This window comes from Zootoca vivipara, chromosome 5 (assembly GCF_965207765.1).
Source record: "Zootoca vivipara chromosome 5, rZooViv2.hap1.1, whole genome shotgun sequence".
NCBI lineage: Eukaryota > Metazoa > Chordata > Lepidosauria > Squamata > Lacertidae > Zootoca > Zootoca vivipara.
The window spans coordinates 14802945-14817417 of NC_142588.1; the positions used below are offsets into that span (position 1 = coordinate 14802945).

The following is a 14473-nucleotide window of genomic DNA, read 5'->3' on the forward strand; positions in this document are numbered from 1 at the left end:
AGAATTGGTAACAACAACTGGCTAACTCAGTGATTCCATACACATTACATGTGACTGAGTAAATGCTGAAGAGCATTCACCAAACAGCAACTGTCCAGTTGGCAAATGGTCATCCGTATTCAGCTGTTGTGTTTCTTCCAGCTCTGTTAGCCTATAAAACCAAACATCCCAAGCTATCTTCTTAATAAGAAAATAAGTAAGTAAGGCCGTCCACATTTCCAGTTTGTCATCATTTACAATACAGATGTCTTTCTGCAAAGTCACCAACCTACTCACACCCAAGGGTCACAACTACCCCTTTGAATGATTTAAGGTAATATGCTGTAAATGGGCTCATTTTCACCAGAGGGAGTGGATCTGTAGATAGCATATGCCTAGATCAAAGGTCATCATGTCACTGTCATTCAAGGAGGAAGAGATTCTCCCTGTCTCCCCCCCCCTTTTTTTTTTACACAAACGAAGTATGACATCTAAGGAACAGTGTGTTGTTTGTTCCACTGCCAGGATATGCATAATGGAAACATTAGCTTGAAATCTTTTTTTTAAAAAAAAATCTGTCAACCTAATGGCTCAGCTCCTTAACGTGTTAGAGAGCTTTAAACTATATATCATCCTGGGTCGTATAAAGCAACCTCTAGATTGTGGCCTGACTAGATCATAGTGACATAATACAACCTTGGAACAATACAGCTTATTATTACATATCAGCTTGCCTGCTTATTCCCAAGGATTTGGGCAAATCCACTCCCCCCCCCCCTCCAACCCGGGAAAATATTCTGTGAGAATTTTAGTTATTTAAAAATAGGCTTACAGTGCATGTTTGCCCCCTCCTGCTCCTTTATTTCCTCTCTTTTGAAAAAGAACACACATTTCATCCACAGTTGCAGTGGGAACTCTGAAGTACATTTACACCAGACTGAATTTAATCACACATCAGCTTGACTGATAGTTTAAACTGAGCATTATTGCAGCTTCTCCTGGCCTGGTTTGGAAACTTCACATGTTTCTCCTCCTATAATCTTCATTGCAGATTTCCCCAACATGCGTTCCCTGCTGACTCCAATCTCACCTCTCTCTTCCCGCCACCCACCCCACCTCCAGGCCTTTCTTGCAGCCATGGTGGTGAGGTGTGATTTGCTACTGTTCTTGTCTGTACCAGCTGCTTGCACTGAGACGCTTGCTCTTGTCTGTACAGGAGGTGATGTTGCCATCCTCTAAAATGTTCTACTTCACTAGATTATCCTTGGCAGAAGGGAAGGACTTGGCTGAAATTTCCCTCCTAGTTCCTCAGAAATAAGCGGCAACTAGGATATTTTACTCTGCTCTGTTGCGGAATGAGATGTATTTCCGCATCAGGTCCAGTCGTGTCCGACTCTGGGGTTGTGGCACTCATCTCGCTCTATAGGCCGAGGGAGCCAGCGTTTGTCCGCAGACAGCTTCCGGGTGATGTGGCCAGCATGACAAAGCTGCTTCTAGCGAACCAGAGCAGCGCACGGAAACGCCGTTTACCTTCTCGCCGGAGCGGTCCCTATTTATCTACTTGCACTTTGATGTGCTTTTGAACTGCTAGGTGGGCAGGAGCTGGGACCGAGCAACGGGAGCTCACCCCATTGCAGGGATTTGAACCACCGACCTTCTGATCAGCAAGCCCTAGACTGTGGTTTAACCCACAGTGCCACCTGGGTCCCTTAAACATCACACACACATACACACACACACACACAAATATATATATATATCCCATGTCTCACTCCCAACTAGTCAAGAAAATAAATTTACAAATTTGAGTTTCACATCTTGAAAAATGTGTATATTGTAACCTAGTTATCCAAGAGTTCTGAGCAATGCACACCCAATGCTTTAAAAAACAACACAAAACTTGCTTTAGTATGCATGTGTGTCTTTATTTATGGTGATAATTGGGCCTCCCTCCCCCCAACCCCAGCTCTGAAAGGTCTATCGTGCTGACATTACAATGTAGTGTTCAAGTGAGACCGATCTCTCAGTCCATGCGAGCGATTGCAAGATTGTTACTTAGCCGTTATAATTAGAACATCCATTCCACAGAGGGAAAACATTTAAAAGATAAAGGGTGTATTTAAAAATGAATCTTCCCAATGCAATTTTTTCATAATTATAGTTTTAACATCTTATGGTGATGGTGGAAGCGGCTACTTAAGAAAAATTAGGAGCCTCATTTGGGGGAAGATGATCCCTCAAGAGACCCCATGTTGTCATTTTTCAAGAGCCTGATCAGGGAGCCTGCTCTGAATGGAGCTCACGGCTCCTGATGCATTGAAAGTACCCTTAGCTTATTATGACCAGCGCTGGATACTTTAATTAAAAATGCCACTGAATGGGGGGGTGTCTCATTCCCTCTCTTTTTTAAACACATGTTTTTGGAATTATTTTCTGAAGATGCAACCGAATTAACAAATTGTGGGCGCACAAACACATGCATATCATGCTGGGGTAGGGGAGCCGTGTCCCCTACAGAGACAGAAGCGGTTGGTTTCCCTAATCCACATATGCTGTATCTGATCATGAAATGCTCTGACTATAGCCCACAGCCCCCTATAATTTTCACAGTTCTCTGCAGTTGCTGTGTGTGTTTGTGTGTGTTTAGGGGAGGTGGGGAGAGAAAGGTTTTTGTATGTGTATGTGAGAAGAAGGGATGAATCACTGCCACCTCATTTAAATTATAAGGACGCCTATTGTTTTACAAATAACCTTCATGATAAAAAATAAAGTCTCGTGGCACCATTTTCAACTGTGCTTTTTATCAGGACCCTCTGAGCAGAAGTGTGTACACAATACGCCCGGCAATCGAATCACAGCTGTGCGTCTTGGTAGGGACTCTCGGTGGAGACAACACTTCGTTAATTTAAACAATTGTAGGCTGCAGGAGTTCAAAAAAATATAAAAAAATAAAATAAAAATCAGCTGACTTTAACTGTCACTAGCCCAAGCACCTTTATCCCCAGGCGAGCAGCAGCAGCTGGATTTCATTTCTTGCTGCCAGACTGTCCGACATCTTTGCTGAACATCCCAGGAACTGAGCGCCTTTACTTTAAGGATTTTATTCAAGGTGACAGCTCCTCACACTTTAGCGTTCAGATCACCTCAAGTAGCTGAGATCTCAGTGAAAATGAGAGCACTTCTGCGGCAAACTCCAAATTTAGATTGACTGAGGTTATCCTTAGGCCTCTAGGACCCAACCTCCATGACAGAACAGGCCTGCCAGGAACTTTAAAACTACAGTGGAGTTTGTAATGATGTCTGGGGAGAAATCTTCTGCAGGAACCACAGAGAATACTATAAGTGATAGGAAAGGATGTCAGGTTTTGTTAGGGCTGGAGACAGTGTTAGAATATACGTGGCATAATATGGCACCGGTATCTTTGTCAGCATCTCTGTTTTCTGTCACCGCACACAATTCCAGGCCTGTCTGTAGCCATGACAGTGTCTTTTCAGATCAGGTTATTGCCAGCCCAAAGACTCGCTCAGCACACCGCCAGATAGCCCCCTTTGTTTGAAGCCTGCCCTTTTGTCATTAACGCACTTGATGTCTATTTAAAATCTGATGGTGAATGCAGTATCTGTTTTCCTGTCAAGAGATCATTGACAATATTAATACCTCATGTCCTTGCCTCATTTTCTAAGCGCTGACACCTAGCTGCAGTCTCCGGCATTCATCAAAGAGCACTCTCTCACCAGGATTTCCATAAACAGCCTTAGCCCCAGTTTCTGAGGAACATGGCAGCCCTCGCAGAGGGCTTTTATCACTGCCGTCTGCCAAAGGAGCCTGAGGAATGTTGCTAATTAAACAAAACAAAACTATTGCTAATAAAAAACACACTTCGTGGACTTTAAATTTTGATACTTAGAATCTGAAAGCACACCCAGCCTTACGAAAAGGGGTAATGATATCCACAGTGTTCATGGGAAAATGACATTCTAGAAGATAAAAGCCTGGTTTTCCGTAGATGCTGACTCCTAGGAAATGGCTGAGGAATGGGTAAATCAGTCTTTTTCTTGGTCCTGACACTTTTACTCCATCCACCCATACATCTTTTCCAATTTCATGTATTAATCTGATTTTTTTATATAAAAAAATGCATGAAGATTTGCAGTTAAATAAGTAGATAACACGGGTGGCGCTGTGGGTTAAACCACAGAGCCAAGGGCTTGCCAATGAGAAGGTCGGCGGTTCGAATCCCCGCGATGGGGTGAGCTCCCGTTGTTCGGTCCCAGCTCCTGCCAACCTAGCAGTTCGAAAGCACGTCAAAGTGCAAGTAGATAAATAGGTACCGCTACAGCAGGAAGGCTGGGACCCAGGTGGCGCTGTGGGCTAAACCACTGAGCCTAGGGCTTGCTGATCAGAAGGTCGGCGGTTCGAATCCATATGACGGGGTGAGCTCCCGTTGCTTGGTCCCAGCTCCTGCCAACCTAGCAGTTCGAAAGCACGTCAAAGTGCAAGTAGATAAATAGGAACCGCTATAGCGGGAAGGTAAACGGCGTTTCCATGTGCTGCTCTGGTTTGCCAGAAGTGACTTTGTCATGCTGGCCACATGACCTGGAAGCTATACGCTGGCTCCCTCGGCCAATAATGCGAGATGAGCGCCACAACCCCCAGAGTCGGTCACGACTGGACCTAATGGTCAGGGGTCCCTTTACCTTTTTTACAGCGGGAAGGTAAACGGCATTTCCGTGTGCTGCTCTGGTTCGCCAGAAGCGGCTTTGTCATGCTGGCCACATGACCTGGAAGCTATACGCCGGCTCCCTCGGCCAATAATGCGAGATGAGCGCGCAACCCCAGAGTCGGTCACGACTGGACCTAATGTCAGGGGTCCCTTTACCTTTAAGTAGATAAGTGTATTTTTTAAATCAAAATTTGCATTTCAAAGCATACACTTCCAAAAATACTCATTTTAAAATGCATTTGTAGTGCGCACCTACACATGTTGACTCAATAGTAAGTCTCCCATTGAGTTCAATGGTGTAAGTTCAAGCCAAGTGTGCTAAGTGTATTTGAAGGGAGCCTTTGGGGGTGGGGGGGGGCTGCTTATCCTAAGCTTTGGAACTCCCTGCAGGACAGATACCCACAGTGGGCAGGGCAGAAAGACCCAGTCTTGCTCCCCAACCCACACATATACAAAAGATTGGGGAGTCTAGTCCCATCCAGGCCAGTAGCTTATTCCTCCACCTTGAGGGCTTTTAAGCAGATAGCAGTTTACTGAAAGATTCTCCAAAGGTAGCAAAAGTACATTCAGTGTCTCTGTTTTTAAGTCTTGGCATCCTTAACATATATCAATTACAGTCAGTTTGAGACATTTTTTGTTGTAGTTAATGAGGGGTGGGGGAAAAGAGAGGGGGGAAGTAAAGGAAGAGAAAGTGAGGAGGGGGGAGATGAAGGAGGCATTAAACTTTCTTTGCATAATATGTGAGTGGAGTTTTTTGTTCTCATTGTCACATGGATGGGTGTCTTATTTTTATAGAGTACTTTTTACGGAACAGAATTCCTAGCTTTAACTTTTCCTGCTCCCATCTCCTTGCACTTGCTACCATTACACCGATGCGCTAAGCGCTAACCTTTTCGTTTCTCTTCTGCTGCAGGTGTCCTAGGGAAATGCCGCTATGTCTACTATGGGAAGCATTCCGAAGGCAACCGGTTCATCCGTGACGACCAGCTCTGAGGCGAACTCCACACTGCCAAAACCATCCACGTTAGCCACACACATCACATCACACACACACACACACAAAAGCACAAACTTCGCCCACATCTTTAAAAGGGGTTAAAAAAAAAGCTTGTGTAAACCAAAGTCCTCCAGTACCTTCTGCTGACTTTGCCAGACCTGTCAAAATCATCCTTCTGCTTTAGCTTGAGTAGTCACATAGAGATTGACATGATTGCCTCTAAGCAGGTCCCATCCACCAGTGTGACAGACAGCTGCAGCGAAGCACCAGGCCTGACAGGAAGAACACCATGATGGATTGCCTGGCCCAATTGCTGCTTGCAGATGGGCAAAGGTCACACCTGGGGCCTCACTGAGCATGCTCAGCTGCTTTTAACAAAACCAACCCTGTTTTCTACAGCTTGCCTGTTGAGTAAGAAAGCTCTGTGTGTGACTGTGTCTGCGCAGACGCGCGCGCGCACACGCACACGCACAAACAACAACAACACTTAACCTGGCTGCTGCTTGAAATTTCAAAGAGTACCCCCTCCTTACCTGCCTTTATTTTTTCTTTTCTCGGGAATTAAGTGTTTATGGTAGATGCACAAACAATGCAGCCATGCCGTATGTGGCTTTGTGTTTCTTTATTGGGGGAAATAACAAAAGCTGTCAGAAATGTGATTTAATTTCAAATGCTGGAGGGGTGGTGGAAATTACTTGATAACATGCGGAAGTGTTAATATTAATTCCAAGCTCCTTGGGCAGGAGTTGGTTTCATAGTTGCCTGGTGTTTTTGTTTTTTTGTTTTGCAAAGAGGAGGTTTGGAGGTAAAAGTGCAGGAATGGAAAGAGCAGGGAAACAGCAACAAAAACTGCTGATGCAGATTAATTTCAGGAAAGGAGAAGGGGCAAAAGAGTCAAAGTCCTCTCCCCTAACATTAACTTGTGGAAAGGAGAAACACAAAGATGTCCTTAAGCAGCATTGACAGTCCTTTTACAGTATTAACTACTCATCAGCATTAGCATAGATCCAAATGGAGCTAGCCACATCTCTTGCCTTTTTGTGAACTAAAACTACCGTCTTTTTAAAGTGTTTTCTGAAAGGATTGTTTCGTATTCTATTTTTGGGGGTATATGTTTTTTTAAAATATAAAACCAGCTCATGTTTGTGTAATGAAAGCTATTACCACCTGAGGGACCACAAAGTCTTCTTGTGAAATGGGTTAGCGGTCTCAGGCTGAAAGCAGCCATTACAGTAGACATGTGTTTGCAACCGAAAACAGCCAGGTCAGATCTCCTGCCCCTTTCTTCTGCCTCTGTAACCCCTAGCGGTACAAACTGTGATCATGCTTTGGGTTTCCCTTCTCCACCTCTGCTCCTTTCAGGGAAGCATGAGGGACGTTCACATGGTATGCTTCGTATGTGTTGACATTAGTGGAGAGGAGAGGCAGATAAGGTGTTGGGCTGCTGTTTTCAGTGGCAGCCTTACACCATCTGGTTCCAACCCCCATTCACATCCTAGGTTGAGGACATGCTCACAGTGTGGAAAGGCAGATCACATGGCCTTATGTGAGGGGTGGTCTCACCTACCCGTATATTAACTTTTGTATGGGGAGGGGGGAAGCAGTGTTTGCAAATACTAAACCAGGTCACTAGCTGATTACCATATTTTCAATAGCAGTCATTTATACCACACAAAGTCATAGAGCATCTTACCCAGGGTAGTCAGCAGATGTTGACTTATTCCAGATGTTTGTTGGACTCCAGTTCTCATAATCCCTGACAAATAGTCAAGAGTTCAAATCCAACCATTTCCACAGGGCAGCATTTTGGCTACACCTGAACTAACCAGACATATCTATCTATATCTGCATACATACAGAAAGTGCCATTGAGCTCCGTTTCCACGTACACGTAGCAACAGGTCAAGAGAAAGACTGAATCCAGGTTTAACATTGGGAGCCAATTTAAGTTTTAAAAAAGTCCTATATTTTGGATGCAAGTGCCTGAGTTCTATGTATATCAGGATTGTGACCATTCCGGTATCATGTTATGTCTGCATTTTAACATATACAGTACATATATCTATATATGAAAATGTAGAAGAATATCAATGTGAGAATTCTACACCACGAGTTGACTGCAAAGGAATTGCTTTACAGTGGGTCAAAAACAGGAATCCATTTTCAGGAACTATTAGTTGGTTATTAAACTGAATCGTGATCCAAAGGGCTTAAAATTAGAGAACTGAGGGTAATTGGTATGACATTAACACACGCAAAAGAAGTTTTTTGGGGGGGGACATTTTCCCAAAACAACCGCGAGCTGTACATTTACATTTGACTGGCTGTTTTGAATCGTAAGTACATGTTTTGACCATGGCAGTGGAGTTCGAAGCAAGGGTGTTTGAAATCACCTTGTGTCACATTCAGTCTGGTTGGATATCTCTTCTTGTCTACATCAAGGACTTTTTAACCCTGCCTCAAACAATAAAATGCACTTGCAAACTGACCACATGACTTTGGTGTTTTTCCCCTCTCCCACTGCAATGATATGTTGTTATGTCAAAACCATATGTATCATTCTCAGACATGCCTTTTCACCCTTTGGAGGCAGAAGTATTTTGAGAATGTATTGTGACCAGAGCGTAGTATCATTCTCAGCCTAATTTGTTTTGAGGTTTGCTTGATTGCTTTTTCAATGTTGCATATAACAACTTTAATTAAAATCAGCATAATTATATAACGCTTCAGCTACACAAAGTCTGACATACCTTTTTATTTTGTTTTGTTTGGCTTCAGCAGGCTAAAAATCAGTACATATATACAGTTTCCTTGCTAAGAAGCAATAAAATAACATGCAAAGGTTCTACTGCTATCCAAGCCTGTTCTCAGCCCCCAGCATGGTGGGCAAATGGCAGGGCCCACTGAGGCTGATGCCTGTAGGATCCTGCCTCTCTGCCTGTTGTTGGCAACAGCAGAGCTAGCCGCTCAGCTGCCAGGGGCGGCGCACGTGTCCTGCAGCCAGGGGCAGGGTGGGCCCCCCAGGGGGGCGGGGCACGCTGCGTGGAGCCTCTCCACTGCCTCCCCCTCAGCTGTAGGGCAGATGCAAGTCTCACGCTGGCGTTTCAGGCAGTGCGGAGCCCGCAGGCGGCCAAACCACCATGTCACTCCCAGGAGAGATGTGTTGCTTCGGCACACTGCAGGCCCCACGGTAATTGCCAGCCCCCGTGGTGTGGCATCCAGTGCCAGCCGCATTTCATTACATTTTTTGACTGAACTAAAAAGTTTCATGAGCCCTTAAAAACACACAACTCATATTTTTGTCATTTTGTCAACCCCCCCCCCCCCCAGTGATGACACCTGGGGTGACCCACACACACCGCACCCCCTTCCTCCGCCACTGGTTGTAGCCCCCCCCCTTCACTTGCTGGAAGAGACCAAGTGGCTGCCTGTCTTGATCAGAGCTGGGCAGCCTTCATTTTTATGCCCCATGATTCTAGCGTGTGACTGCATTGTTCCAACTGTCTTTTGCAAGTATTGCTGCGTAAAGCTGCATCCAGCCCAGCAGGTGCTGTTGGGTGGAAAAAGGAAGACTTTTGCTGTGGGCATGCCACTGGGAGGCAGCAGTAGCAATCCCTCCCAATCTGAGCAGGACTCCCTGCTCCCCCCCCCCCCCCCACACACACTTTGCATTACTTATTTGGAGGAGTAAGTACGGTAATTCCAGGCTTGGCTGAGCACAGGTGGCAGAGAAGCCCCAGATATTTCACACGTGTCCTCTACAACCCTGGGGTGCCTGTGTTGTATGTAGAAGTATAACAAGCCTCCCTACAACTTGCATCCTTTCCAACCCAGACAAGACTCTCTTGTGCTGCCCTGGAATGTGGCAGAGCAGGGAGCTTGTCCTTCTGGGTCAGGAGGAGCTGCTATGGGGCCCTCTCAGGCCCCCATTCTTCCCCTGTAGAAATGAGCAGCACACTGGAACCTCCAGGCCTTCCTTGCCGAATCATAATCGACCAGTTTAATAACAATTAACCTTGGACATCCACTTAATCAATTCTTAACGGACCAATTAGGAATCAGTGGAGCCCATGCTTCCCTTGTGTCACGCATTTGATGTTTCTGTTGTGACCTCTGCTAGTGCCATTGGAAACTTCAATTGCAGGGTTTTTCAGCGTATGCATGGGACTGTTTAATTGTGAATTGCTTTGGTGAATAATATTATCCCAATGGTAGATGAGAAATTGGAGAGGAGTGGTGAAATGACGTGAATGCAAACAGCTTGCACAACACTTTGTGCGTTTAATTATGTTTTTTTCTTTTTTAATGGCAAAGCACTGACTGTCTGGATTGGAGGTTCCAGTGGTTTAGTGGTAGTGCTTTTCACTGCCAAAACAATTGTGCAGGTAAAGTACACCAGAGAAGGTGATTCATCCCATCATGGTCAGTTTGGATGATACATTTCAATTCCAGAATAAGGCTTTTTTTTCTTTTCTAAACCCTGAATGTGCCCCCCCTTCCTTTTTACCCACAATTTTCCATTGGAAAAAATGCCCTCCTGCCCCCACTTCCCCTCCCTATTTCCCTTTGGTTCCCTTTTGTGTACTTAGCACATTCCTGTGCTGAAGGGTGAGGGGAATATTTCTGACACTTATCTGGTTTGTGAAAGAGTGGCAGTGTTTATAGCCTTTGCTTCCCTGTGAAACTGTCACTTCCTCAATTCTTTCAGATTCAGCTGGCCCATGGAGAATTATTCTTAGATTGTGTTCCCAGGACCTCTGCATAACCAATTATGCCTGGTCTCTCAGGGAAGGCTAGTAATATCGCTACAGCAGGCCATTTGTCCCATTCAAAGCCTTGCCTTGGCGGCCACTGAGTCATTAACAAAATAAAACTGGTTAAATAATCTGCTCTAAGGACTTAAAACAAAGCAAAAAATATATATATATATTCTGATATATATTCCACCCTATGCTATGGCATTAAACTCTGAGCAGTCTCTCTGTGTGTTTCTTTATCTTTCTTTGCTTTTCTTTTTAAATCACAAAGCATCAGGGCCAAGTATCATGCCTGAGGCTGAATTCGGAGGTTCCTCTTCAGGTGAAACATCAAAAAAGAAAATGGAAATTCAAGGTAAGTCAAAATGGTTTCAAGAAAGCTAGCAAAGTATCTCGAAACAGTTCCACACAGTTATTGTTACAAGACAGCAAGATCACAAAAGAGAAAGGGAACCTAGAGCAGAGAGTAAAGTGGACTAGAATTGGGCATATTATTTTTAATGTTGTCCTTCCTCATAGAGGTGCTTCAGACTCTTGATCATTTTTAGTTGCCCCGCGCTGCAACATTCCCAATGCTGTGCACGTAGCCCAGGGTACTTGGCACATGAGTGCAATAACAACACCCCACCCCCCACCCCAAGCCACATTTTTGCATACAAAGTTGGTCATTTTCTGCAGCCCTTTTAGGTGGGCTGGCTCTGACTTTGATTTGTAGCCTAATCTTTCTCCTGAAAGAGCTGGATGTCTCAGCTACACCAAGTGTCAGCTCCTTGGCAGAACACAGACTTATTTAGCTTAGGGAAATTGCCAAGGAATAAGAGCCTGAGTGTGGCTGCTGCAAACTATAAAGCAGCAGGATTCAGATCGCCATGAAGGCACCTATTGTAGTGCTGTGAAGTCATTCTGACTGCTGCGGCATTTATGGCATTTTTACAAAAGGATGGCCAGTTCTACTTTGTGACTTTTAAGGCTATTAACTCTTGGCACACTTTTAAGGGTTGAAATTAAACTCCAAGACGCTGAGGCAAGCAGCTTCACCCACCACACTTCTAAGTAGGGGAAAAAAGTGCTTTTGGCCAAACTGCCCCCCTCAACAGACTATGCAAACCTTCAAGCTGATATCTCTCAACCTTGCTTAGAGACACTGTCGTTTTAATGGGAGCTCTTCCAATGTCACATACAAGTCCAAGTGAATCAGAAGAATTACATCATATGGAATGCCTTTTTGATTCCCAAATACTGGCTTGAGTGGACATTTCCAATCCCCCACTCTAAAAACAAAAAAAGCATCACCGGCTATTAGCCCCCGCAGTGTTAGCTGAGACTAACAGCTGTTCTACAAGGCTTGAAAACACCAGGCATTGGGGAGAGAGGAACTTAACCATGGATAGTTCCCACATGTTCAGTGCTTAATTTTCACATGCCCAGGATCCATAAACTGGGAAGATGCTATAGTCAGCAGCAGTGGGTCCCAGCATTTGCCCAAGGATGCAGTATGCATGTCCTTGCGTACACCACCATGAAAGCTCTCCATGATCCTTTTGCCACAATTCTCACCCTTATAAAAGTAATACCACAGACTTTTAGACACCAGCTTGGGCTGGTAAGGCAGTTACAATTGTTTTTGGACTGGGATAGCCTGAACACTGTTGTGCATGAGCTGGTAACCTCTGGGATGGATTACTGCAATGTGCTCTGTGTGGGGCTGCCCTTGAGGGTGGCCCAGAAGCCGCCGCCCAAGTGCTCCTTGGGTAGGATACTGCTGGCAAATTACCCCACTGTTTGAAATAATTACACTGGTTACCAGTTAGCTCCCAGGCTAAGTTCAAGGTGCCATTTTTGGTGTATTCAACCTTGTACTGCCAGGATACTTGAAAAGATAATTTCACCCTTTAAATACCCAGTTGATCACTGCACTCTGAAAGTGAGGGCCTTTTGCAGACACTATCTTATCTACACAGTGTAGGAAAGGACACCTACCCTTTGGAATTCCCTCCCCTTGAATATCCAACAGGTGCCGTCTCTGTTGTCTTTTTGGCACCTGCTGAAGACCTTTCCTCTTTCAACAAGCCTCCTAAGTTGAGATTCCCCCCAGTCTGCAACTGTATTGGAATTTTTGAAGATGTTCTTAATGTGTTTCATCAGTGGTTTTTTTTTTTTTTTTTGCTGAACCTGGGCTCCTTTGGGAAGAAAGGCAGGATGCAAGTCTAATAATAAATGAACAATATACCTCCCCCTCCTCCTGGCCCCTCCCCTCCCTCCATGGGCTTTGTCATAATGTGACCAAGGCAAAATTGTTTGAGGAAAATGTGCTTTTGTTCACTCTTCAGTAAGGCAGGCTTAGGCTTATCTGCAAGGCAGATGCATCTTGAGTTTGATAGGAGAGAGAGAGAGAGAGAGAGAGAGAGAGAGAGAGAGAGAGAGAGAGAGAGAGAGAGAGAGAGAGAGAGAGATCACCTTCCACCTCACTTGTTATTTTTAAAATCTCTAGCTAATATTCCACACTCCTGCCCCAGTGAAGCAGGGAGCAGGGCCTGGATGTTTCTCATTCTGTAACTGGCATGAGATGATCGTGGCTGGTGGGAAGGGCAAAAAAAGGGGGGGTGAGCACAGGCACCTTTGAAACGACCTGCTTTCATTAGCTTGGAGTGTCCCCCCACCCCACCCCTTCCACTGTGCTCTAACACAATTATTTTTACAACACCTCAGGGAAATAGCCAAGATGTGAGGGCCTAGCTTGGAACAACACCTCCCTTTACAATGAGAACATATATAGTCTGCTGGTCTCCATGGTGCACCAAAAGGAGACAAGCTGTTTATTCACACAAAATAAATCCCTTTACCATAGTGATGACTTCGAGGCGCAACTGGAAACTCTAAACCTGAGTCAGCCATTTGTGGACTTAGCGCTTCTTCCTGTTACATCCACAAAGTAGCTCACAGTTAAAGCTCCTTTCCCCGTGGAAGGAGAGTTTAACACACTAACTCTTGCACTCCCGAATGCAAGGAACCAATCACCGTATCCTAAAATAGCATCATTATACGCATGTTGTGCCAAAGTATACATTTCTGTACACATTTTAACATTAAAAATACACATTTTATATGCATTTTGGTGTGTGTGTATTTCCATTTAAAAAAAATACTCCAAAATTTGGAAAATGTACAATAACTGAAGGAGAACAGTGGTGTGATCTGTGTGTTAGTCCAGGAAATGCAAATCTAGCCAGCCCTATTAAAAGAAAAGATGCAAACTGACTTGAGATTCCTCATGCAGATATAGAGGTGCATTCACTTCTGCAACTGCATCCGTATCAGCAGATTTTGCCCCAAGCTACTTCTTTTTTATGCCACTGTGAGAACTAATGGAGTCTTATTGGGCGGGAAAGGGTCCTTGGAAAGAGGTGAAATTGTAGGATGAAGGCTTTCAGCCTCCACAACTACACACCCACGAAAACTAATGGAGCCCCTAAGTGCCTATGGTTTCAGGGGAAACTCCCAAAATTGGGGCGGGGTGGGTGGGACTGAGGGGCACTCATTTGACACCCCCTGGCTCTTGAATCAGTTGAGAGAGACTGGGAGATGCTGGCACTGGCCCTTCCCTGTCCACACACTCTAGTTATCCTGACTGGCCACCGTAAATAGAATTGGCCCCCTTTTGAGTGGTAGATTGCAGATGGACTCCATCTCCCCAGAGGGACTTTACTCAGCACCCACTCCCCCAAATTTGTTTTCAAGTCAAGTAGCTCCCTGCTTGGCCATCCCTCTTCCCTCTATCTATCATTTCTGATGCTTGGACTTTATACACATTAGCAGCTTAGAATGCAGTAAGGTCACTCCCCATGTTTCAAGTTGCATTTGCATGCTGTTGTATGCACCAGAAAGGGGCTGGGATGTCTTTACCCAATCCACGTTACCTGTCTGGTTTTCCAACAGGAAAGCATACCCTTCAAGTTCTGTTCACGAGGCTGACATCCACACATGAGCAATGGCTCCTTCAAATACACACACCCCTG

At 44.9% G+C, this 14473-nt stretch overlaps 1 protein-coding gene across 1 annotated transcript in view; it reads left to right on the forward strand.

The window, feature by feature from the left end:
• LRMDA (leucine rich melanocyte differentiation associated) overlaps positions 1–8188 on the forward strand; it is a 743869-nt gene extending 735681 nt beyond the window's left edge. Inside the window, exon 7 of the mRNA XM_060275030.2 lies at positions 5617–8188. Within this exon, the coding sequence (XP_060131013.2) occupies positions 5617–5696 (80 nt within the window). The 3' untranslated portion in view covers positions 5697–8188. The remainder of the gene's footprint in view (positions 1–5616) is intronic.
• Positions 8189–14473: the final 6285 nt, after the last annotated feature.